Source organism: Eupeodes corollae, chromosome 1, assembly GCF_945859685.1.
Source record: "Eupeodes corollae chromosome 1, idEupCoro1.1, whole genome shotgun sequence".
In the NCBI taxonomy this organism is placed as follows: Eukaryota; Metazoa; Arthropoda; class Insecta; order Diptera; family Syrphidae; genus Eupeodes; species Eupeodes corollae.
In genome coordinates, this window is record NC_079147.1 from 220791591 (window position 1) to 220816939 (window position 25349).

At 33.4% G+C, this 25349-nt stretch overlaps 2 protein-coding genes across 5 annotated transcripts in view; both read left to right on the forward strand.

The window, feature by feature from the left end:
* Nucleotides 1–7651, forward strand: part of LOC129943135 (uncharacterized) — a 237162-nt gene extending 229511 nt beyond the window's left edge. The window contains exons 6-10 of one of the 2 annotated variants that reach the window (XM_056052387.1): nt 523–2786; nt 2849–3044; nt 6188–6374; nt 6474–6593; nt 6689–7651. In XM_056052387.1, the coding sequence (XP_055908362.1) occupies nt 523–2786; nt 2849–3044; nt 6188–6374; nt 6474–6593; nt 6689–6875 (2954 nt within the window). In that variant the 3' untranslated portion in view covers nt 6876–7651. The remainder of the gene's footprint in view (nt 1–522; nt 2787–2848; nt 3045–6187; nt 6375–6473; nt 6594–6688) is intronic. The other variant, XM_056052388.1, reaches the window with a different exon arrangement.
* The window catches only part of LOC129943148 (gamma-aminobutyric acid receptor-associated protein), a 351335-nt gene that overhangs the window by 307427 nt on the left and 18559 nt on the right, over nt 1–25349 (forward strand). The gene's annotated exons all lie outside the window — the stretch shown is intronic.

Here is a 25349-nt window from a genome sequence, read left to right on the forward strand (position 1 = left end):
TATTGCTTTTATCAAAAGCCCGAGAGTTGGAGGGACAGACATCGTCAGTTCGGTGCGTGGTGGCATTGAAATGGCACTCTGAAGCATGTGCGGGCACATCACTAATTGAATAGAATCAATAGGTTGCTCTGATGGTCCTTGGAAATTGATAACTCCATGATGAGTTTGGAAAGCACATATGTCTATTCTTCAAGATTTTAATGAATTTAACTTTTGTTTTTAATGTCGATGCATTCTTTAATCGAAGCAATTTTAAAAGCACAATTCCCACTCTAATCTAAGATTCCATCATAAAGTCTTCAGTTTTGAGTCCAAAAGAAATCCATTTAAAGCAATTTAAATTTCTGTCTCCCTGCCAACGGCTGTCAATTAGTTAATTCGCTTTCCACATCACCTGGAATTCGGATTTTATTAAATGAATGTGTAATTAATGAATCTTCCAAGCTCGTGTACTCATGTATATCTTAAATATAATCAAGTTCAGACAATTTTTTTACATTGTCATTATCTTTTACTCCACAGATTCCTCAGCACCCAAGTCATCTGCTGACGAGGACACTAATTCTGTTAAAGCACCTGAACTTAATTCACCTGATAGCATATCAGAAGACTTAGTTAGACCCCTGCCACCGTTACACCGAAGTCCTAGGAAGTTAACAACCCTTAGCTCTGATGCCACTGCAAATAGCAAACGTAACCCGTCGCCATACTACTATTCGGATCTGCTAAAGACCAAAGACACTGACAAGGAAACTAAGCAAAAAAGTCGCCAATCCACAGCATCCGAGCCGCCGCAATTAACTCAGCAACCTGTGGTAGCGGGTGCCTATAGAAAAAGCACCAGTCTCGATGTGCCAGAGGTAGACCGTGAACAGCCTGAAGGTGCATCGGAGATCCCGCAGCAACTTACCCCAAAGCGGTACTCATTCACCGAGGAGGGAGTTAGAATAATACGTTGTACAACACCCTCGACTAGCACTTCGGATGATTCCGATTGCAGCGAGTGTCAAAAGCGTCGTGAATGGCATGCTAGAGCATTGGCACTCGTCCGACAGACGTGCAATATTCAAAGTGTCAGTGGACTTGGGGATAAAGTCGAACTTCAACTGCAACCGAACCAGTTTATACCGCTTGAGAGTGAGTTGCAATCGATGCCGCCACATAGACTTCTAGGGCCAGCAGTTTGCGCCTGTGCCGCACCCACTATTGGAGATGATCTAGACGAATATTTTCGGCCACGAAGCATCTTCTATGTTCATGCGCAGGGTGTGCACGAGTGTGCTGATTGTTCGGCATCCACAAATAGCGTAAATAATCTCCCTGACGAGCAACAACTTCCAGCTGAACAAGAACAAGAAGACGAAGGCGAAATGTCGGGAGGACGCACACGTCAGTTTTACGAAACCGCATTCGATTGCAAGATCACAAAGTCCGACGATGACTTGGATGAAGTTGATCGCATAACAAATCATTCTGTATTGCTGCAAATCGAAAACGGCAATAATGTTATTCCGAAGCCAAAGCCGCCTTCAGAGCGAAAGACCAGACTTGAAGGCAAACGCCTTAAGAATTCGAAAAACCAAGCGATTCAGGACAAAACAAATGCCTCAGCGACAACAGCTGCCAGTGGAACCGCCAACTCGAGTAGTACGGTTGGAAGTGGTGGTGCCATTGCTGGCAGTGTGTCAGCCTTATCAAACGATCTCGAGAACGTCCACATCGATCACAATACAAGCGTCGACCAGATGAACAATACAACGTCCAACTCGCAGCTTCCCATGCGCGGGTATACTCCATCGCCGCCCTCGACAGCCCCCCTGCCAATGAAATTCCCCAGCAAACACGATCGGTTTTTTATGAACAGCATTAAGAGTGCGCCCAACCTGCCCTCATCAAATCCGGCCGCCCATCCAAGGCTCAAGGATCTCCGTCTTCCGATACAATCGCATCATCGTGCAATGCACGCTGCAGCTTCGATTGATAGCCAGAACAGTAGTTTTGCTGAAAAGTCCAGAACTCGGCCAGAACGGCCACGTTCATTTGTGCTAGAGTCTGGTAGAGTTCTGGAGTTGCGTAAAAGTGGCGCCAGCAGCGGTCACCACCACCATGTTGGCCATGCACAAGCGTCGTCGAATAACTCGTCACCGGCAAATGGTCGGCGACACCAGCACAATTATTCATCGACTGAAAGTATCGCCACATCGAGTAGTGGTGGCAGTATGGAGTCGCTTCGCTCGAGCACAAGCGAAGGTAATCGCAGTACTTCCAGCTCAGGGTCAAGGCACTCAACATCGTTGAGTTCACATAGCTCTGAGTCTGGCTCGAGTTTAGCGTTTCCTCTGCGAGCGCCCATAGTTATTCACTCTAAGTTGCATATCTTAAGTCCGATATCGGACAAGTCATCCCAGGAGCCTGCATCCGATACATCAGAGTTTCAGAAAAATGCTTCTCCCGAGGAGCAAAAAGCAGCACTACTGGTTGATAATAACCAGCAAGCTGTTCCTGAGGTACTGCTAAAAAAGCAGAGACGACCTCCACCGAATAAAACGCTTCTTCATTTAGCCGATGAGATTCTTGGCTCGGATAGTGGAATCTCGCTACACTCACGTGGCGAAGATGGCAAAAAATCCGGACTACATAAGTTCACTTTGCCCAAATTGAATTTTCCATCATCCGAAAAAACAGATAGTGGAATTGGACCTATTAGTGGGTTAGGACTTCCACAAGACCTTCGAGATCTTCCATTTGATATGCCCAAATTAAGAAGAAGGAAAACATTACAACAGGTAAGAAATTCAATTTAAAACTAAAGTAAGCTCTTGACTGAAATGTTTTTTTTTCCCACCAGGATACCTGTACATCGGGAAGTGCAACTTCAGTTGACTTGGGTGATCTTCCATTTGATATGCCAAAACTTCGCAGACGACTTCGTATGAACCAGACAGATATGACTAATCTACTTGTTCATAGCACCGAGTCTAGTGGAATATCACAGGCTTCATCGAGTCATTCAATGCGGGATGAAAACAAGGCCTTGAAATTAGGTATAGATCAAATACAATCATAAATGGTTTTAAACCTTTAATTTTTTGATTTATTCAGTTTTAAGTTTTGTGGCTATATTTCTTGAGCGTTTTGTGTATTAAAGTCAGACATTAGGCTGGTTCGGACGACATAGATAAGGGACTTTATGGAAAGGCAAGTTTCAAGTATCTGTTGCCGATTTTCATGAATTTCAAATTCAGAACTTTACTTAGCAACTTTACTTTAAGTTCATAGTATAAAAAGCACCAAACAAATTATTGTCTAAAGAACACAACTCAGGCAAGCGACAAGTCCATCACGATTTGTATTATGTATTGTTAAAAAATATTAGTTATTTCTTTTCCAAATTGAAAGGGAACCCTTTTACAGAAAGCATTAAATGAAGTTGTGCAGAAAATAAAAATCATAGAGTAATAAAGTTCAGCTTTCAGTTGAATGAAAAAACATGATCAACTGTCATTTTGACAGAAGTAGACTTGACTTGATAGTTAGAGAGATTTTACTTGACTAGTTTTCCAGTCAACTTTCCATTAAAGTGGCCTAAATTGGAAAGCAATATTTTGGCAGGTGGCAAATCAGACACTAGAACTTACTTACTTTCAAGTCCCTTATGTTATCTGAATCTGCCCGTTGATTTCTCTCCTGCCCCATATGTCACATTATTTTTATTCAGATTCTCAATTTTCTTCCAATTGACATACTGAGAATTTTCAAAAGACCGCAATCGAATTCAGCCTTAAATTGCAGGATGTGTCAATTTATAAACTTCCAAACACAATTTCGTCATCTCTCGACCTTATATTTATTTACAACTTACTTCATGCACAGCATCTCTACCTATGAAAAAGAAAAACTCATTAACAAGCGTCATTTACTGGCGAAACTTAGAAATGCACGCGTCAGCAAAGCTAGCACTGCAAACACTTACTTACACTGTACTTAAATATCACGTAAAAATTACTCGTATAAGTCAGCGAGTGTACCTAATGGTGTCCTAACACGTTACGCAAACAGTCAGCAACCCTGCAAGAATATATAGCCCACGGGCTTGTCCATGTCCATATCATACCTAAGAGGACAATAAAAGGATGAACTTTTGTGTGTCATAATTGACCAGTTGCAAAGGCTTCTTCTCATCTAAAATGGGAGAATAATTTTGTTGACTATGACGATGATGATGATGATGATGATGATGATGATGATGATGATGATGATGATGATGATGACCCTTTGCAACACCCATTATACCGAAATCGTGATGTCCTGCTGCCCACCCTAAAAAAGGATACAACAGCAACAGCGGACTCCCTCTCAATTTCTCTTTGTTGAATGCATTTCTATTTCTAGGAAAAATTACGAGTATGGGGTTAATTAAAATAAAACTGACACGATGTTGTTCACCCGTGTTCCGTATAAAAGATGCATTCATAGACATAAACCTAAAGTTACTGCATCACATATTGGATGTGTGATGGATGTGGTTGTTGAACATACATCTCCAAACTGCATGTCGAGTGCATTTCTATATATTGAACCACGATTTCAACCTTGTGGTTATAAGAATTCCTCTGACAAAACGAATCATCCATCAGTGTTTTCGGTAGAACGTCACTGATTTCATTTGGCTCGGTTCCGTTCGCTTCGGACAAATTAATTAGTTGTTGGAGGACTTTACATACAAAATTGTTTGCCACAGAATTAAAACCAATGCAATCTGCATAATTGATTTTAAACATGTCTGATGGATTGAATTCTGTGGTTAACATATTATGGACATGGACATTGGACATGTCAAATGAAAGAGAAATCGTTCGTCTTATTTGTCATTAGATACCCGATCGATCTTTGTTAGAATTAGCCAATTTAGGCGAAAATGGTACATTTAAGACTCATACAAATTTTTAATCTGAAAGCTTCTAAACAGTTCGTGTGAAAATGGTAGCACCTTTTTTCAGCTTTTCTTTACCCTTTACAGATTGTAGTGGAAGAGACTTCAAGTGTTCATCTGGTAGTCTTGAATCAAAAAACTATTTTGGTTTTTATTAATTCTTTCTTCTTTCTTCAAAAGGTCCTTATTCGGTTATACATATTTGAATAATTAAACTTAAATCCCAGATAAACAATAATAACGGTTAGTGTTCACAATAAGAATGGGCAGGTTAAGACAACATAAGGGACTTCATTTGCAGTAAACTTAATTCTTTGAACGTAAATTTTGACCAAGGGAGCTAGTTAGTTTTTCAAGTGTCATACATTTTAAATTCAGAACTTTGCTTCACAAACCTCTCCGCTAAGTTCATAATAAAAAAAACCACCAAAATCATTATTAACTACCAAACACTCCTCAGGAAAGCTACAAGTCTATGACGATTTGTATTTTGTAGGGAAATATGACTTGTATTTTTTCCAAATTCACAGAAAGCTCTTTTACAAAACTATTAAACGAAGTTTGTGGGGAAAATAAGTAAATAATAGAGTAATAAAGTTCAGCTTTCAGTTGAATGAAAAAACATGATCAACTGTCATTTTGATAGAAGTAGACTTGACTTAAAAGTTAGGGAGATTTTTCTTGTCTTACTTTCCAGTCAATTTGAAGTTGCCTTATTTGGAAGGTAATTTGTTCGCAGCTAGCCAATTAGATACAGAAACTTGCCTAAATTTCAAGTCCCTTATACCGTCTGAACCTGCGGAATACCTTATTTGGAGTTTGTCGTTTTGACAGCTGTCAGTAAATTTATGTTCGAAAATCTTGCAAATACGCAGGTAGGCAAGAGACGATTGACGCCATGGACAAAATATTCGGCTGGTTTTTGCTGGGATACGGTCCCAATTTGCAAAAAATGGTACAAAATTAGACGTCAGCTAGAATTTATTCCGGCCAGCAGAGGCAGCCATACTTGCCCGAAATCATTTTCAATTCATATTGGCAAACCCTTATCTTTATAATAAAGCATGATTCGCCGCTTTTACATAAAATAATAGCCACTGTGAAAACACCCTTTAGTTGTACATTCAAACAATCCTGGGAAATTTAATGTTTGTTTACTTCAAAAAATATAGCCATTCTCACATTCCTTCATTATTATTTTTTAAAAATATTTAAATAAACTTTATTTTTGTTTTAATCTATATTATGGTTTAGCAGAAACAGCAATCTTCCGTCAAAATCTAACCCTAAACCTAAACGAGCCTGTCCGTTCGACCACCAAATTCGGAAGTCTGGATCTTCGTGGCATCCCTTCAAATAAGGAACTGAATTTGAATTTAATTACTGGCTTCACATCCGCCGTTGACTTAATTGACATTTCCGTTCCACTAGAGAGACAAGGGTAAGCGAACTATACAAAAATCCATCCATCCATCAATCGTATTATTTTTTTTTATTTTTGTTTAACACAATTTTTTCTAATCAATTTCTATATCCGCAGGTGGTATCATGGAGCTATCACACGCATCGAAGCCGAGACCACCCTGAGGCCATTGAGTGAGGGCAGCTTCCTTGTACGTAATTGTGAGTCAACCAAACAAGATTACTCTTTGTCATTAAAGTAAGTTGAAACGAAGAATGGGAAATCACATTTTGTAGACATACGAGTTCACAAAATAGCAGAACACTCTTCTTAACTGAGAATTTATTTTGCAGGGGCGCCAAAGGATTCATGCATATGCGAATACAACGCAACGACTCCGGTCAATATATCCTTGGTCAGTTTAGTCGGCCATTCGACTCCGTTCCGGAAATGATAAGACATTTTTGCTTAAACCGTCTGCCTGTTCGTGGAGCAGAACACATGTGCTTGATAGATCCAGTCATAGCACAGCTGCTATAAGGATTTATTAGCATCATCATCAGTTGAACATCATTCATCTACTTAAGTGACACATACCAGACAATACATATAAAATTATATTTATACATATATAAAAATAGGTATATAATATAAAAACTCTATCAAAATGATAGAGTCGACGAATAGCGGTAGTGAAGGCGAAACTATAAGGTATTTAATTAAACTATTATTATGGATAGGCCATTAATGGAAACCATATAATTATTATGTATTATCATAAAACATTGTGAGAGACTTAAAAGCTCTGTTTAAAATTAAGTTTGTTGATTAATTTTAGTTTTCATCTTTCGACACGGCTATATAGGTCTCAAAGACCTCAGTTGTGTGGATCTACTCTTACGTAAGCCATGTGTTGTGGTAAATTTTGTGATTTTAGTTTTTATCTACGAGTAGTGCACTATACAAAAAAAGAGTAAAGGATACACGGCTAATGAATGAGGTTTTTATTTAACGTCATATAACCTACAATCAGTATACGTAAATTAGTTATATTTATAAATATTGTTTTTAATATCCAAAGTGAAGCACACTTCGGAATGATTTAAGAAACTTTTGTATAGAAAATTCCTGCGCTTGTCAAAGATTTAATTAGTATATCATTAGGTCGCTCAAGGAAGAATGCGCTAGAAAACGTCAAGTTGTTTTTGTTGGTAGCCTTGTTGAGTTAGATAAGTTTCAAGTGTAGCTTTTTGAAAGCTGTTTCTAGTTTACAAAGAAAGCAGTTCAAACCTAACTTGGAGTCAATTATGATTCTATGAATACTTTTATTCGTTTATTTTTTATAAATTCCTGGTGATTTCCCGAATCTACAATCCCTTAATTTAATATTCCGTTTAAAAGTGTTCAGTATCTTATTATTTTTCAAAAATCCTCATTAGATGTAAATCTTACGCTAAAGCAATTATGTTAAAATGGTGCTTAACTGAAAGGCGCAAAACTATATGAAAGCTATTACTGATCTTTTTACTAACTCGTAGTCATAAGGTATAAACATCGAGTTTTGAAATGTGTTGAAGAATATATAAAAACAATGTTCGGATTCGGAATCAGCACCAAAATTTAACTCTTAAACGAACTATTCAAAACTATACATTGAAAATATTTTAAAAGCCATCTCAAGGCTAATAAGAGTTTACGAAAACTAAATGAGGTACTTAAATGATTTAATCTTTTTTTTTTATATAATTTATAGGCACTCAAGGGGTTATTAGTACCCTTTATATGTTTATATTTAAAGGAGATACCGGTGGAGATTGGTCTTAAAGTTCTTAACATCAAATTGGGAGGGAAAAACAGCGTTGGCCAAAGTATTCCACAAGAAAGAATCTCTATACTTAACAGTACGCCCGAAATTGAGCTCAAGGGTAAACTGACGAGCATTCCTGGAAGTGCGAGTATTACGGCTTTTCGTTTAGGGGGTGGAATGCAACTGGTTAATACGTCAGAACATTGTTTCTAAAAATATCGATAAAATAACGAAAGGTATGAGACATTGCGACGGTGTTCTAGCGATGTAAATTTTTCGATTATAGTTCTATCGCCTATCATTTTAAAGTCTGTCGAGATTTAAACTTCTTTTAGGAGCATTTGTCAAGATATGCGAATTATGATGAAGGCTTTTTAAATTACAGCCAGATCAGAAGGGGTGAAAAATTTCTTGCATTCTTGGAGAAATCCTAAGCACCTGGCAGAATTTTTTGGCAATGTCAAATATGTGATCATTCCATAAAAGGTGATCTGTGATACACATACCGAGTACTGATAGTTGATTTGTTTCCTGGCCCCTGATTATGGGATTCGCGGCGAATCGTTTCGCTTGTGAGTTTGCCATTTTTCCAGTATTGCTTTCGCCTTCTTCGTTTTGAATTCGAATAATTAACGAATTCGAAGGCGTATTTGAAATGTCATAATGTTTGTTAGCGAGTTGAAATCTGACAAGTTTTTTTTTGGCGGATTCACAGACACCGCAAATTTTACAAAATCAATCAAAACAAAACAAAATTTGTGGAAAGCTGTCAAACCACTGGAATATAGGAAGAAAAATTTAAACAAAAAGTGTCAAATCACTCGAAAATAGGAAGAACTATTTTCGATTCGCCGCAAATTCGTTGATAAGGAAGCGAGTTGAATTTGAAAAGTTCGAATTGAAAACGATCCGACGCGAACCTCATAATCAGGCCATTGGATGCAAGTGCCCAATCATAGATATAGCGGCATCGGGGCCGTGTCACGCTTTAACGACGGAAGACAGCATTATTTAGAATAAAAAGATTTGTAAAATCATCTTACAATGTTTTTTTAGGAGCTTATTATTAATTTTTGCTTGCATTTTCAGAGGGTTTTATTTCGAAAACGTGACCTTTAAAAAGAAACTAAAAGCATAAATTCCAATTCCTTACAACAATATCCTTAGTACAACAAAAAAACTAAATTTTGACAAATCAATAGATTTTTGTTTGGTTGTTTGTCAGAAAAACATTAAACTTGTGATACGAAATTCGATACACTGACCTATTTTATGCGTTTGTGCCGATATGCTGCAAATTTTTTCATTGAAGTAATCCTGAACCTGAGCAGACTGCTTCTGCAACTGCTTCTTCACTCTAAGACCTGATATACTATGATCTTATAGTTCTACAAAAAACGACCTGTTTTTTTCTTAAAGTTCAAAGCTTCACCTTATGTCCTTGATTTTTTTTTAAATAAGATCAGCGACGGCTTTTCAAAGTGTTTATTTTCTTTTTTAAATTTCTAAGAAACAAATTAAATTATTAGATTGTAAAAAATAAAAAAAGGTATTTTTTTTAACATTTAACATAAAGGAGCGGAGGCCCCCTCGTCCCAAATTATTTTCAAAATTAAGTAAACCATTTTTTTTTCACTCGACTTTTTCAATAAATGATTTCTTGTAAGACCAAGTAGATTCCTTTAGTATTAAACAAACATGTATATGTAAATATAAACGGAAAAAAGAATTATCTGAAATTAAATTTTGGGGTTAACGAACAACCTTTCGACCTTTTTTCGCCGAAAAATCGTTGATGATTTCGTTGAGATCCAGTTCTCGGAGTAAACCGCTTTCAATGTTCAGGAGAGAGTGCTTCGATAGACGGTTTTGTCCGATCGTGTCTATTTTTTATAAGTGGAATTTGTTTCCATTAAAACCAAATACATTCTCTATGCAATTTCTAGGTTTGGGAATGTAGCTCTGCATTTTTGCTTTTCGAGAATTTGGTATTAAAAAAGTTCCGGCGATTGATCTGTTTCATAGCATTTTTCCTTTCTGCATGAGTCAATCAAAGGCACAAATTGAACCAACTCATTACAAAGACTAGGCTCTAAATCATCCGGATACACTTTCACCAATGCCTCTGCTGCAGCGTTCAAATTTTGACCATCCATCTTCTCGATGTAATTTAGGAATCCAAATCTCGAACGTACAGCTTCATAGGCATGCAATCTTTCAGTAAGAGAAACGGATAGCTGGTCAATCACTGGGATGAAGGCGAATACTTTGTATTTTTCCTTGGGTGACAGATTTGCGCTTTGTGCTTTCCCGTATCAAAGCGGTTTCGAGACCACTCATCTTCTGTAGGAAGTGCGTTGCTTCATTCCTCACGCTGTCTTTTTGCTCTTTATTGGAAGATATGCTGGTTAGAGCTTCTTCGATTTCCAAATAGCCGTTGACTAAGGCTTTCGTAGCTTCAGCTCTATAAGACCAACGAATGTCGCTTAACATTTTCAAGGCCGCTTTCCTTCTCCAATAATTTCTCAATCGGTGCCGCTCTGCAATGGCTGTGAAAAACATGTACGAATTCTGCACGAAATCAAAGAATTGAACAGCCAATGGAGAAGAGTTAGCAGCTGCCTTTCCCACTAAATTTAGAGAATGACCACAACAAGGTACGAACGCTGTGCCGATAAATGATTTTTCTCCAAAATAAGAGCGCGCATCTTCTTGTATTTTCCACTCATGTTTGCAGCATTGTCATATGATTTTGATATTTTATTGCCCGATTGGAGTGAACAAATATAGGTCAATAATTTCTGTTATTTAAGATTAATATAATTAAATAATCATGTATGTACAAAGTACTGTAGGCTGTCGGTAAAGGTAAAAGACCAAAAAAAAAATACATATGAAAGGAAAAGATGTTTACTGGTTAGAGTTTTAAACAAACATTTTCCGAAGCCTCTATTGTGGGGGCCCCCGTTTGTAGAGGCCCGGTTCCAACTCCGATAACGCGCCGAATATCCTCTTGCAAGGCGTCAATCGTCTCGGGCTTATCTGAATAATATAGTCCAGCGGTGTTTTGATAGTCAAACCTCAGGCTCAAGATGATGCGAGATAATACACTCATCAAAAATGTACTTCAGAAAATCAATTGTTTGATTGAGTCGCTTGAACCGAACCATTATTTGGGTGAAAGATTTTTTAACGTTGTTCTATTTGTTATAAAATATTAAACAAAACTAAGCATAAATCAATTTACAGCCAATTCTGAAAAAAAAAATTATATAAAGATTGAAAACTACACGTCTAAAAAAACCCCAGTTACTTAAAATCTTAACGTGTTTAAAATATTCAACTAAAAATTTTACTAAATAGTTTCATTTGTTTGTATCTTAGTTATTAATTAAGAAAATGCCACGGAACAGGAATTATTACCTCGAAATTTCTTAAGTGATTTTCTTGTTTAATACTCTCAAAGGACCTTTTCTTAAAACAACTATCAAGCTTAGTTGCTGTGTGTAAAATAAACCACCCTTTGAATTTGTAATTTAGCTTAAATTTAATTCTAGACTTAAATGATCTTACAAGACGTATTAAAATAAACTAAATTTATTCCTTAATTTTCATGTTTCACATACATATCCCATTTTTAAATTTATAATTAAAAATTGATTGATATAAAACAAAAACCTCATTCTTTTATGCCTTTGATCCACCACTCATATACCTATACTAACTTTGTGCAATCTAATTTTATTAAAAACAAACAAAAATATAAAAGAAGTAAATTATGTTAAAAAATATTTCCATGTGCAATAAGTTGTGCTAAATTTAAGTTATATAAATATATAATATACGAACTAAGAAAGTTGCCAAAAAAATAACATATACATTCAAACATACATAAGTTATATATTTAAAAGAAAAATAAATTTAAAAACAAATTAAAATTGTATATTTCAAAAAAAAAAGAAAATTGGAACCGACAAAATAATAATTATATTTATACATAGTATATACACTAGTGGTCATATTTTTAAGGACAATGTGTAAAAATATCTCCAAAAAAAATAAAAACATTTGTATTTCTTATCCAGTTTAAAACATACACATAAATTTGAGGCCCTGCATACAATTTAAAAACTAATTGTCAAGTCCTAATGTGAGAAAGTATTTTTAAAAAGGATTTTGTTTAAACCAATAACTTTTTAAGATTGTTTAAAGCTCAATGTGCTAAACCTCTATCAATTGTTATATTTTCCACATTAAATTTGGAAGTTATCAGGCTTGTACAAGAATGCAATCTTTTGGGAATGCAATCATTATAAGTCATTTATTGAATCCAACTTAAAGATTGCATTCATTGATTTCAACTGAAAATTCGAACTTCAAGTGTTGCAAACACCAATCGATTGACCTATAATAATTTTGTTTCAACCACTAGAAGACTTAACATTCTTTTAAAATTTCAATGAAGTCGCTGCATTCACTTGAAATAAAATTTCACATGATTGCATTTAATTGATTGCAGTCAAATGAATGCAGTCTTTTTAAGGTCAAATAATCGGAGATTGCAACATTTAAAGCTCCAATATTATTCAAATTCAAAGAATAAAATCTTAATATTGAACTTATAAAAGATTGCATTCTCTTACAAGCCAGGCAGTTACAGACCTTCATTTTCAAACCATGTATAAATATTTTAAAGCTTATGGTTGAGTATTTGAGGTCATGTTGTTCATGTGGATTTACAGGAAAGCAGTTTACGATATGGCAGACCTAAAGATTGCGTGTCTTTATTTTTGGAGAGTCTTGGTTGATTGTCATTAAAAATATAACTACTTTTTGTATATAATATACACTAATAGTATTTCTAGAATTTTATGAAAATAAAGAAAAAAACAAGTAAATATTGAACGCATAATATTAAGCTACTAAAAAAACAAAAAACAACAACAACAACAAAACAACTAATAAATTAACACGAAATTTAAGTAACCACAAAAATATTAAACAAACAAAAAAATTATAAAACATAAATAAATACAATACAGAAATAAAAGTTAAAAGTATATAGTAGCAATAGTGATATTAGTTTATGTAAGGGTATTAAATTAAATAATACAACAAACAAACTATGTACATAATTATAATATATATTAAACAAAAATTAAAATTAAAAAAAACATGATTATTGTTATTCATTATTGTTCATTTTTTATTTCAATTTCATAAACACGTCTGTAAATTAAAGTAAAGCATTTCTAAGCAATTATTGTACCAAAATGTGACAGTATAGCTATTAAATTAAAACTTTAAGTATATTGTATAATTTTATTAAGCTTTCAAAAATACATTAAACATTCATAACATTCATACATGCATAACAGACTTTTCTTAGACGAAATACCTCGCTTTGAATTTGAAATTCTTTGAGTAAATGTTTGTTATTTTGATTTGTATCGACTTTATGTTTCGGTTATTTGTTCAGATTTATTGAAAATTTGTATCATCATAACCCTAGAACCCTAACCATATTTGGAGTGGACATTTCCTAACCTGGGTGCCACGGCAACCTGTTTTTTATTTCAAGGTATCTTATTAAATGAAAGTCGTTTTACACTTTTAATATTTATTTGATTTACTTTTATTAATATTTAAATAGACTACCAGAAAACTTTTATTAAAACTACTATTTAACACATTTAGTACACCTTTAAATTTGAGGGCCTCCACAAATATTATCAATCAAATATGATACATGGTAATGCAGCACCCTGGGTAGGGTTCAATGGTTAACCAGAGCAAAAATAATTAGAAGCAACAATGCTTATAACTTCATGCTAATCGTGGCGACGTGAGTTTACAATTTTTTCTCGGATTTTCTACGATAGCAAAACACTATTGAAATATACATAAAGTCTTCGATTCAAAATTCAATTACCAAGCGTTTACCACAATATTCTAACTAAAGATGTTTATAATTCACATACATGGAAGGTTATAAGTCAGAAGAACAAGCTAAAACTAAATAGCTTATAAATATTTTCATAAATCTTTGACTTGAAGACCGTTTTTCAGTTAAATTATTTATTTTATTGGCACAAAAATGATCGTTTCCTTAAAATACAAGTTTTAGTTTGTATATTCGTATCTTATTCTAGAGACTTAATGAAAAAAATTCAAAACCAAACTTAAGAAATTCAAAAAACAATGACATACCTCCCAAAATTGGGTTTTATTGCACCATGAAATTGATCTCAAATTCGTTAATCAAATAAATTACTTAAAAGGCATAAAATAAGTCCCCAAAAACTAGTGAAATTAGTCCAAAGAAAGGATTGAAAAGAGTCCCAACTTTATTAGAATTGTCTTATCGACGACGAGCAATAAACCACCACATCCACACTATGAAATAACTACCCCAAAAAAGCATGAATTAAATGCCAAAAACTTGGGTCTTCTATCACAGAAAAGATCTCCCCATTCCCATACATTTGTTGGGGGTTATTTTATTTATTTTTTGTGGGGCTACCTATGTATGTCTTAGGAAGTTATTCCAGGAAGTTATTCCACGGAGCCATAAGGATCATGGAGATAAAGCTAATGACCTAATGATGATGATTTACTTCGTTTCAAATTGATTTTAGTGCTAAAATTTTAACAGAAACGTCACTTTGATCTCAAATTTATTTTAAAATCAAAACAAATCATAAAAACTTATATTTCAATTTACCTTTATTTAATAACAAATTATTAAATTATTAAAAAATTAAATTATTCATTACATTAGTCGACAAAGTTTTGTTCCTGGCAATAAAATTGCTCTTTTCCAATGGGTATTGATAGCCTTGATCCTATTTCAAAAATAATGTATCACGTTAAGTTTTTGAGATATGACTTGTTAAAATTACAAAAAAAGGCTTTTTAAGGATATGTAAATATATGAAGTAGCTTTTTTCTTAAAAATTCGTGAAGGTTTTGAAAATCTAGAATCCCTTTCATCAATATTCAGTTGAAATATTTCGAAAAATCTTCATAAGCTGTTAGATTGAACATATGTTCCATACATAAATCTAATAACGCTAACCATTTATGCTAAAACGGTTTTCAACAGGAAAAGGCAAAACGGTTTGAAAATAAGTTTTGTTCTTGTAACAAATCTGTTGTCTAAACAATTCTACTATACCTATTAAGTTTTTAAAAATTAGGTGGCGAAACAGTCCATTGAGAACTAAAGCCTAGTGACTGTAACAACTCTCAACCATTCCTGTGTGCGAGTAATGTTGGAAGAGACCTACAATTTAAAGCCGAATCCGAACGGCTAATTCGAGAAATAAGAATTACTCTTGGAAAAATTGTCAATTCCTCGCAGGAGGTACCTAGTACCCATCGAAAAATACTTTAGATGGCACAGGCAGGGCAGGTATCGAACCCAAGACCTCTGGCATGACAGTCCAAGGCACTAACTATCATGCTACGGGTACTACCCACTATCAAGTTTTTAAAAACATTAATAGTTATAAAGAATAATGTTAAAAGTTGGTATTTTTAAAATTTGAGCAGATAGTTTAAATTGAAGTTCAGATTCGCAACCAACGGTAACAACTAATTCAAAACCCTATTTTTTAAAACTATAAAAGCTTTTAATTCAAGGTTTCCTCAATACTTTTGTATAGAGTCAAAAATATATAGACTCATATGATTTCAAATTTTATATACCTAAGAAAAAGAGTTTTATTTTTCAGAATCATCATACCTAAAATGTATTGTCAGGGATATGTTGTGTTTTAACTTAGCCTTAAAACCCTCCTCTTTGGTTGTTAACATTTTTTAATTGGCATGTTTTATAAATCTGGTGTGATTAATAAATTTAAAGGCGAGATTTGGTTTCAGAACATTATTATTATTATTACTTTAAATGATTGTTGTTTTTTTGGGCATTAGAAAGAAAAAAATTTAATTTATTCAAACAGCGTTATCGATGCAGTACCTAACCTGTATCCTGTTCTATTGACTATTCAATTATTTCATTTTGCCGGCCCAGCCATACCGAACCGATAAAGGTGTTTCCTTTAGCGTCCTCAGTTCTACGATTCTCAGTTTTCATAAAGCATGCAAATGTAATGTTTAAAAAAAAGAAAACATCCAAAATCCTAATGCATTGTGATCGACAAACGAGTCCAAAAATGATAACACTTCTGACGCAATTTTATCGACTCAAAATGTCGAGACGTAATGGCTTCAATATAAAATAAAGTTAACATTTAAAAATAAGAACGCATTTAAATTGTTTTTGTTTAAAGAAATCTTCATATAATATTTCTGTTTACATAAATATAGAACAAAGATGGACACCTTATCCTACTTTCCCATATTCTTAATACCTTCCTAATCGTTAGTTCAAACCCAACAACAAGAAACTCTATCGTATGACGATCGTATGCCACATATTTTCTCATTGGCAAATTTCAAATAAAATTCTTCATAAATTACCAGGCGCACATAATTCAAAAGTAGGTATCTTTTGCTTTGTTTTACAAACAACTTCCTATACGAGGTGATCACATTGTTGTTGCTATATCTGTCTCATCTTTGTTTTTGTTTTATTTTCGCGCCCTTTCCTTTGTTCATGGGTAGTGTAGGTGAGACAAAAAGAATTACGCTGACTGTGTCTGTGTGAGTGACGTTTGTTTCAACCTAGTGATGGGAAAATTCGCAGAATTCGTTACTTTTGTTTAATGTCATCGTTACTTTTGAGTAGCAACTTGGAGTGTATTTTTTTATTTTTGATGATGGAGTTTGGTGTTTTCGCATTTTTTAAGATTCATTTGTCGATGAGTGACAAATTAATAACCAGTTTCTCAAATTGAGGAGGAAAGGCCTCTTATTTTGTAACAAACTACGGGTGTGGTGAGCTTTTGGATTCGTTTAGTTGTTTTTTATTGCAATCTATGACGACTTAGCACAGCAAAGAAACAGCATTTAGCTTGTGAACCACATATCCGTTTTACCACAAACAACAGCGTTTTGTGTGAAACTTAGTAAACCAGAAACAAGTTAAAGTTATTTGTTTGCCATCATGATCAAATGTAAGGCACACAAATTATCATCGTTGGGTAAGAAGCTAGGGCCTAGTGATGACAAAAGTTGATTCGTAAAAGTAATCGTTACTTTTGCTTCATATATTTGATCTTTAAGATCTCGGGGATTTTTGTATTCTCAGAAAAACAAACAAAATTTCTAACTTTTTCTGTTAGCTAAGAAAAGAATTTTTATAATTTCATTTCTCAAAAATTCACTATCTCTTATTTCTAAAACTATGAAAAAGAAATTGCAAACCTAATTTGAGTGCTGCGTAGGTAGGAATGAACATGTTCAGTACATTTTACTTGAATATTCACTAACCATTATTCTGCTTTTCACTCAAAGTGAATCTGTGTATGGCGGTAACGTCGGTAATACTGCACGGTATTCTTCTATTCACGTGAAAGCATTAATTCGATATAATTCCGATCCGCAAAGAAAAAACGCAGCGGATTTTTCATTTGATGTCTGGTTTGTTAATTTTTGTAAGCAAAATGTAATTGAAAACTAATTTATTGATAAATTTAGAATATTTGTTTTATAAATAAAAGAATATTAACATTTTTAGGGGAAGGAACCCACTTTTTAACATTTCTCCGAAGCTCTATGTTCGAGGATTCTCTTATTCCTCTGCTTACAATTGGAATAAAAAGTCCAATACTGCCCATTTCCAAAAATTACACAATGTATTCTGTTTAGGTGGATTGATTGAACTTAATTTTTGTATGAATCAAAACATGGGAAGATCAGACGACATAAGGGACTTGAAATTTAGGCAAGTTTCTAGTATTTTATTGTCCAGCCGCCAAAAAATTACCTTCCAATTAGGCAACTTTAATCGAAAGTTGACTGGAAAGTTAGTCAAGAAAAATCTCTCTAACTATTAAGTCAGGTCTACTTCTATCATAATGACAGTTGCTCATGTTTTTTCATTCAACTGAAAGCTGAACTTTATTACTCTATGATTCATTTATTTTCTGCACAACTTCATTTAATGCTTTCTGTAAAAGGGTTCCTTTGTCAATTTGGAAAAGAAATAACTAATATTTCTTTAAAATACAAAATGCAAATCGTGCTGGAATTTCAGCTTAACTGAGGAGTGTTTTGTAGACAATAATTTTGTTGGCATACTATGAACTTGAAGTAAGGTTCCGAATTTGAAATTCATGACAATGGAAAAGCTAACTAGTTGCCTTGGTCATAATTTACGTTCAAAGAATGAAGTTGACTGCAAATGAAGTCCCTTATGTTCCCTAAACCTGCCCAATTTATCAAACATTCCCAAGATTTTTACATGAACAGCTGTTTATTTGAATGTCAAATTGGTTTGGGATAATGTAGTTCACCCGTTGGATAGCAGAATGCAAAGGCAGTGTGAAAGGGAATCGAATATACGATCCAAGTGAATAGCAGAATAGGCCTGGTAATGAATTGTGTTTACATTTCAGTCTCCAGATCTGTCAATCTTAGAAATATAACCTGGACAAACATACAAAATGAATTTGTACGGAAAGTGGACAATTCCGGTATCTAAATCACTTACAGAAACCAGAAACAGATTGTTTGTGTTGGATAAAATAAAATACATTTCATTTGTTATACTTAAGTTTTTAAACTTATTTTAAGTAGGTATCTAAGACTTACAAACAAATTTGTAACTCGTTAATAGTTATTTTTTAACTTTTAATGTTGAGCAAAAATTTAAAAAGATTGATTAATATTTTAAGTCTTTCCTGGTTGCTAATTAGCTAAAAAAGATGATGTTTATAATCTCTTAAACTACTAAAGTGAAATCACAAAGTGGTTACTTTTACTTTGAGATTATTTTTATTTTTCTAGCTATCACAATCCAAATAAAATAGTCCACTAGGTTCTTACGTTGTGCTTATTTTTATTGAACTGTAACTAATAGTCGTGTTCAGAATTATCGGAATTGGTATTTTACTAGTCGAAGCAAATGTTTGAAATTTTCGAATAACTTGTAAATTTTAAAATCTTTAAAGAATTTTTAACTAGAAATATGTATATAAGGTCTTTAAAATAGGTATACACTTCTTTAAGATGGGAGTTTAAAGTCTGTGAATTATGTATTCAGAACTTGTGGTAGAACTTGGTGTAAACAAGATGATAATAAAGTAAAAAATATTTATATGTTTAATTTTAAATTATAAGAATATACGTTTTTGTTCGATTAAATTAATCATTTTTTTTGCATAGTTTTTTACTGTCACATTTCTTAAAAACACCTTTTCTTTGCTTTACTTATTTTTACACTCTTAATTTTTAAAACAAAATTTATTTTATTTAAGAAACTTAACACGAAAGTAATACAAATTATTAAGTTATGTTGAAAGAACGCAGCATTTCGATATTTTAAGTTAAATCTCAATATTTAGATTCACATGTTTACAATCGTTCGATAAGTCATCATTATCATCTATTTTAGTTGACACTTTGATCATATTATCGGTTTCGCTTGGATGTGAATTCAATGACTGTGCCTGACAGAAGCAATTATTGTGTCTTTTCACAACCAGGTGTCTCAGTCGTTGTCATTGTATCTATTATAATATTTATTTTTAGACCGAATATAATTAAGTTCAAAATTTATGATTATTGAACTTAAAGTTTCAATTTTCTTTTTTTTATTTTTATGGGTGTTTTGTATGTTTTATCATGTTACTTGCCAGCTTATTTTAACATTAGCAAGAATGACATTTTTTATCAGAATCGATGAAGTCGTTTAAGTTATTTAAATTATGGTGTCCATTTCAAATTAAACGAATTGCTGCGTACTTTCTGTATATTAAACCTTTTACAATGCCTACAATGCAAAAACTAACTAAAAACCTTAAGTAATTGTAAATTTAAATGCCCATACAATAAACCGATAACAAAACATATTATAAATGAACAACACACATATTTAAAAAAAATAAAAGAAAATAAAAATAATAATTTTTTTACAAACAAATTTAGCGGTATAGGTTTCATCTGTAAATACCTTCCCCCAGTACACAAAGTAGGTACAAAACAATAATAAAACAAACAAAAACATTTAACAAAAGCAAACACCATAGAGAATCTAATTTTATTAACTTTTAATCTTAAGCTTTCTCTGTATCTATCTCTCTCTCTATCTCTAAATCACTTGTTCACAATAGACTGGTAAAATAAAACAACAAAGTTTGCAAAATAAAATTAAATAAATGAGAAAAAAGGCATTGAAATGTTAATTTACAACAAAACAAAAAAGATATTTACAATAAATTTATTCAACTCACATTTGCAATAAATATAGAATAATATAAAAATATGAGAGAAAAATAAAAAAGAACATAATTGTTTGATTAAAAACTTATAAGATAAATACAGAATACAAAAAACAAAAACAAAATTAATAAACAATTCCTATTATATAAAAAAAAACGTTTGTTTCTATTTTTATTTCAGCTATATCAAGCCTAATAACTTTTCCATCCTAATATCGAGAACGATTGTTATAAGTTCCTTATAAAGTTGACTTAAAGGCTTTAAATTGGGCAGGTTCAGTCACAGCTCCACTTGTTCTTTGAACGTACATTTTGACCAATTCAACTAGTAAGTTTTTTAAGGGTCAATAGTTTCAAATTTAGAACTTTACTTCACAAAACTTTACTTTAAGTTCATAACATAAAAACTGCCAAAAACATTATTGTCTACAAATCACTCCTCAGGCAAGCTACATTTTCATCACGATTTGTATTTTGAATTGTAGGGAAATATAAGCTATTTCTTTTCCAAATTGACAAGGAACCTTTTTAAAGAAAGCATTAAATGAAGTTGTGCAGAAAAGAAATAAATCATAGAGTAATTAAGTTCGGCTTGCATTTGCATGGAAAACCATTAGCAACTGTCATTTTGACAGAAGTAAACTTAACTTGATAGTTAAGGAGATTTTTGCTAACTAACTTTCCAGTCAGCTTTCCATTAAAGTTGCCTTAATTGGAAGGTAATTTTTTGGCAGATGGCCAATCAGATACTAGAAATTTGCCTAACTTTCAACTCCCTTATGTAGTCTAGGGATCTTATCGGCTTGGTATACACTTTTTCTTCTACGTAGCTCCACAACAATACAACTCACGGGATTCCGGTGAGGCGAACGTAGAGGCAACAAAATTGGTTCAAGGTTGCCTGGCAACTATGCCCTCATAGATACCAGAGTAATGTGCAAAGTCCCAAAGTTCTTATAGGATTAGAAGGTTTATTTGATGAAACTCTAAATGGCTTTGGTTTTTTAGGTTCGGGATCTATCTTCTCTCAAAATTTGAGCATTTGAAGGACGGATTCATCGCTCCATAGAATTTTGTCGAAAAATTGCCACCTTCTTGAGTTGTAATTTATTTTTTAATTTTTTGGAAATAAAATTAAAGAAAACTGTCCAAAAAAATATGGAACTTGATCTACGTACTGTCTATACAAATGAGAAAGTAATATGGAGTATACCGACATACGAGTTTTTGGTATGTCCTGAACAACATGAGTTGTCTTAAATGAGCGTCCAAAAACTAAGAAAACTTTGCAATTTCGAATAAACAAAGATTAAATGTTTTCTATTTTATATGAATATTATGGAGACTAATGCATTTTTGAAGTTATCATGTTTGCTGTCGGGAACAACCAGATATATCTTCTTGATGATTTATTTACAAACAAATATTTGCTTTTTTCTTCTTTTAAATCGATTTACAAATTTTTCTGGGTTTTGCTAAAGTTAAACTTTATCTCGAAATAACATTTGTTTGAGGTTTTGTCATTCTCAATTTGTGTTCATAGGAGATTTAATTTTAATCAAGATTTTGGCATTGAAAATGTTAACTACGAGGTGTGTCCTTGAGGATTCTCAACGATTCGGCCTTAATCGAGGAAAAACGCCGTCCTTTCATGGGTCTCTTCAACTTTGGAGACAGGAAAATTTGCACCGTGAATATGGAGATAAGGGCATGACTACGGTATTATTTTTGGCCAAAAAATTACAAACAAGCATCTTGGTTGGATGCTTCCAGGTGCACAATTGTGCTTTGGTTTCGTCGACGTCAAACTTGGATCGTGGTTGACCTCATTTAACAGCTCCTGAGCGATGTTCATGCGATTGTTTTTTGGTCAAAATTCAGCAGTTTCAACAAAAATTGTCTTAGCAACTACCACAGACAAAGTAAACAGTAAATATAGCTGAATATTGCATCATATACTTAAGGGACATGTATACCAATACAATACAACAAATTTTGACCTTCGGACTCTTCAGACCCGCGAAATTTAAAACCTCCGGGTACTTTTTGAACACACCTCATATAATCTTAGATATGGGAGAAAATTATTTAACTTGGAGTTATTACCAAAATTCAGCAGGTTTTGGTTACTAAAAAAATACTTCTATCCGATTGGTATGGAAATTAACAATCTTCTATCCTTACAACTCCCGTACTAGTAGTAGCAGATTTAAATAAATATAATATTTTGAAAATTATTTGTAATTTTTTTCCAAATATTTATGATTATTGATACTAACTACGACCTGAAGATCTTGTGAAAAGAATTTCCAAAACTTTGAGTTTTTTACAGTGAGACTTATGGCAAGGTTTGCATTCGTTAAAATAAAGATTTAAATCAAAAATGACATTATGATAAAAGAGTAGTCGAAAAAAGTGGGTCCACCGATTCCATCGCACTGATTGTAAGTTCTATATTTGTAAACAGAGTCGTTGGATACGCAAGTTTGTGCGAACCAGTCGTGCACTTCATTTCTTAAGATTATGTGTATTTAAACGGAAATCCTGGAACCTAAGAGTTAACACGGAAAAGTCCAAGATCATGATTTTTAAGGACGGAAAAGGTAGAAACTGCCTTAATGAAAAGTGGAACTACAACGGTGAGAATATAGAGATTGTTAAAGAGTTGAAATACATACATTGGAGTGAACTTGACAAAAAATTTAAATATGTCAATGCATCTGAGAGAAAAGCCTACAAGCATGAAGAACGAAGCAATATGAAGATGTTACGCTTCTACGTTAAAAGAGTCTTTCGGCTGCCACCAAATACGTTTAACTATATAGTTATGTTGGAAACGGAACTACAGCCACTCTTTGTACGAACACTTCGAATGCAGATTGAGTATGTGCTCAAAATCATAAATATGGATAATTACCGGTTACCGAAGATATTGGCACTTCAAACTATTCGAGAGAGGTCAGGATGTTATGCAGAATGGATGAAACTTACTAGGGAGAGTGACATGGACCTTAACAGAGATACCTTTGATTTTAACCACTGGAAAGAGTCACTGTACCACCTTTTTGCAAAAGTGGATAATATGTTATGGACAAAATGCCTTCATGAAGCAACTGGGTCTCTGCACAGAGCAATTTGCAGTCAACTCAATCACAATTTGGAGGCGAAGAACTATTTTCGGGATGAATACAGCGTAGAGATTTCGATGATGGTAAAGCTGCGTGGTGAACTCGCACCACTTAATTTATTCCACATAGAGAAGATTTACCAATATTATTATTATTATTATAAAAGTCAATAGGCTAAACTATGCTATTTGAAATCTCAACAAGACAAATAGAATTCAAAATTAATAAAGTTCGAGACAGCAGAGACTAGTGGCGCCTAGCCAAGGAGATAAAAAACCAAGACCAACATGTGATGGCTGACTTAACTGCTTTGGAATTTCAAGCCTATTTCAGAGACCTTCTAAATCCAAGGCAAGAAATGAGCAGCACACTTTATGTAGCGAACTACCCCGAGGACTCAACATTAGGTATGCCATTTTGTGTAAGTGAATTAAGGAATATGCTGAGAAACGTTAAGCTCAATAAGGCGCCAGGAGAAGATAGGATTCCATATGAGTTCATAATAAATGTTACAGGTCTTTGTTTATTTAAAATTGCAGTGTTCCTCTTAGTTTTTGGCAAATTGTTTAGGACATACCAAATACTCGTACATTAGCAAACTCCGTAGTAATTTGTATATAGATCTCGTTTCTGGGCAATAGGAATTCCTATCATTGGTAAAAAGATCATAATGAAACCCTAGTGACAAGCTTTGTTGCAAAGTTTGCACAGCAAAAATAGATTTAAAAATGGCTTAATTTTGTACAGTATCTTGGGTAAGTAAGTTGTTATTAGTGTTAAAAATAGCGATCTTAATAATTTTTTAATATTAACTGATAAAAGAATTTGACCGTTTTTGTCTTGTTAACGAACTTTTTAAATATTAATACAGGTATAATTTTTAAAAACAAAAATTAATTCAACTAACCATAAATTAAAAAAAATAATAATATAACCATTTAATAATTGTTAATTTTTAAAGAAGATTACAATAAACAACAAACAAATACTTTATATCCGAATATTGATGGTTTTGTGTAATCTGTTGATGCTCAGATGTAAAAAAGCAAGTTATACAAAACAAAAGCTGATTGGACATTCCGAAGGAGTTCTAAGCAATCTTTGATGTTTAAGAAACAAATTATCCAAATAAAACTGGGCATACTTGCAAATTGTTTCATATCCAAAACAGAAGCTTTTTTTGAATCAATTGAATAGGTCCACCAAAAATTATGGTATTGTTCTTTATGAGCGTTTTTAAGTCTCGGACTACTTAAATTAACTCAAATTCAATTTCTGGAAATGGTACATATAACTTCTTTAGCACTATTTAAAGAGTTAAACTCGAATAAAACCTAACTGGATACAGTGTGAGCAATAGGAAGAGGAGATAGGGTTTGAAAGGAGATGGCTGCACATTGGTTTTGAATTCCTGAATATTGCAATGACTTGGATAAACAGTGTGGTGAGGCATTCCACATTCACGTAGTACGGCTAAAGAACGAATCTCTGTATTTTATAGTACGCCGAAGTTTGACTCGAGGGTATACTGATGAGCATTCCTAGAAGCGCGAGTATTACGGTTGAACTGTTTAAGGGAAGGAATGCACCTGGCCCTTTCACTAGAGCATAAGCCGTTAAAATAACGGTAAGAAAGGTTTAGACAAGAAAGCTTACGACGATGTTCAAGCGAAGTGAATGAACTTATGATGATGTTATCACCTATCAATTTAAATGCTCCACGTTCAATACT